Genomic DNA, 1905 nt, shown 5'->3' with positions numbered 1-1905 from the left:
TTAAGAGACCTACAATTCCTCGTCTAGAGCTTCTGGCTGCAACAATAGGGGCGCGAATGACTTCTAGTATTGTAAAAGAGATTGGTGATGTAGAGTGCCATTTTTGGTCAAATCCTGGTACGTGGAAACATGTGCCAGGGGCGATGAACCCAGCAGATCTCCCTAGCCGGGGTTGTTTTCCTGAAGAACTTCTTGGCTCCAAATGGTGGGAGGAGCCGCATTCTGAATGGACTAACTGCGATGTCCCTCCTGATGAAAATGAATTTCAAATGGAAATGAGAAAAACGCCTGTGGTTTCAGCTTTATCCCAAGTGCCTGCGTGTATTGCTGCGAAAGATTAGCCCGATACTTCTCTTCTTATCGCAGAGTCGTTCGAAAGGTTGCATGGATGATAAGGTTACTGTGGATCAAATATTCAAAGAAGGAGAAGTGGTCTGGAGAGCTGTCTTTGTCGGAAATCGCAAGAGCTGAAAAGGTGGTTCTGAAATCGATACAGGATGAAGCTTTTGAATGGCTAGGTGATAAACAGCTCAACAATTTGAAGCCACACAAAGATAAAGTCGAACTTATGCGTTTGAAAACCCGTATTTGGGAGAGAAAAGACCCTGAAGACTTCCGTGCACCCTATATTCTTCCTTTTCAGCATGTCATTGTTGACAGATTGATCCACGACTTGCACACGCAAAATGGACACATTGGAGTGCAAGGTCTTCTGAACCTTCTAAGAGAAAGATTCTGGATCGTTAGAGTGAGGGAAGCTGTGAGAAGAATTGTGTCTGTGTGATATGCAGTCGTTATAGGGCCAAGGCATTGGAAGTCGAGTCTCCACCGCTCCCGGAGAATCGGGTAAGGGACGCTCGTGTGTTCGAAATCAGTGGCACGGATTTTGCTGGTCCACTCTACCTTAAAAATGGAGACAAGGTTTGGGTGTGCATATTCACCTGTGCTGTTTATCGTTTCACACATTTGGAATTAGTTGCTGCCATGTCAATGGAAGCCTGCATCATGGCGTTTCAACGTTTCATTGCGCGATGGGGCAGACCTTCCTTCATGTACAGTGACAATAGTACAAACTATAAGGGGTTCAAAAATGCTCTCGATGGAATTGATTGGCAGAGAGTAGCGTCCCGCGGTTTGGTGAACCGAATGGAATGGCGCTTTAACCCACCCACAGCAACATGGTGGGGCGGGTTCTGGGAATGCTTAATAGAAATTTTAAAAGTTCATCTTCGCAAAATTCTGGGACGGGCTTCACTCATTTTTGAAGAGTTGAACACCGTGATCAGTGAGTGTACTGCTTTTATCAATTCTCGACCCATCACCTACACATCGGATGACCCGAATGATCCGGTCCCTATTACTCCTCAAATGTTCATATACAAGAAATGGGTGTCCCTGACTTGGACGAAGTTGATGCGAAGAGTCTACACAAAAGAGTTATACGTCGCCAACAGACCAGAGACAACCTAAAGCAGATGTTCATGACTGCCAGCAATTTGAAGAATCCGAGAGAGCCCAAGGTGGGAGAAATAGTCCTCATTGGCGCTGACAATCAGAAGCGGATGCATTGGCCGATGGCAGTGGTTGAAGAAATGATTCTTGGTGTTGACGGTCGGTGCCGAGTTGTCAAGCTTCGAACGCAGGATGGCCAACAGACGCGTTCTGTCCAGCGAGTTTTTCCCTTAGAAATTCCTCTCGAAGAAGAAATGGATCAAGGCCAGCTTCTAGCTGAGGTCGAACCAGAAAGTGATTCTGGTGGTTCAGCTACCGGCGGTTCTCCAGTTGATACACAAGTCAAGGTCGTCGCTTCACCACCCCAAATCCAAAAAGCTTAATTCTGAAGACCCTCCAATGAAGGTTCATCATGTGGAAACCAGATGTGGTAGGAAGGTGAAAGTTCTAAGT

At 46.2% G+C, this 1905-nt stretch overlaps 1 protein-coding gene across 1 annotated transcript; it reads left to right on the top strand.

The window, feature by feature from the left end:
• The first annotated feature begins 388 nt into the window (after positions 1 to 388).
• Positions 389 to 784, top strand: LOC130902906 (uncharacterized). The gene has a single exon (XM_057815189.1). It carries the CDS (start codon positions 389 to 391, stop codon positions 782 to 784), a length of 396 nt encoding a protein of 131 aa, XP_057671172.1.
• The last annotated feature ends 1121 nt before the right edge of the window (positions 785 to 1905 follow it).

Source organism: Diorhabda carinulata, chromosome Y (genome assembly GCF_026250575.1).
Source record: "Diorhabda carinulata isolate Delta chromosome Y, icDioCari1.1, whole genome shotgun sequence".
NCBI lineage: Eukaryota > Metazoa > Arthropoda > Insecta > Coleoptera > Chrysomelidae > Diorhabda > Diorhabda carinulata.
Note: the sequence above shows the minus strand (reverse complement) of the source record. Positions and strands in the feature narration are given on the sequence as shown.

Coding starts and splice junctions, on each gene's coding strand:
- LOC130902906 (XM_057815189.1), top strand. CDS start 389: ATGATAAGGTTACTGTGGATCAAATATTCAAAGAAGGAGAAGTGGTCT.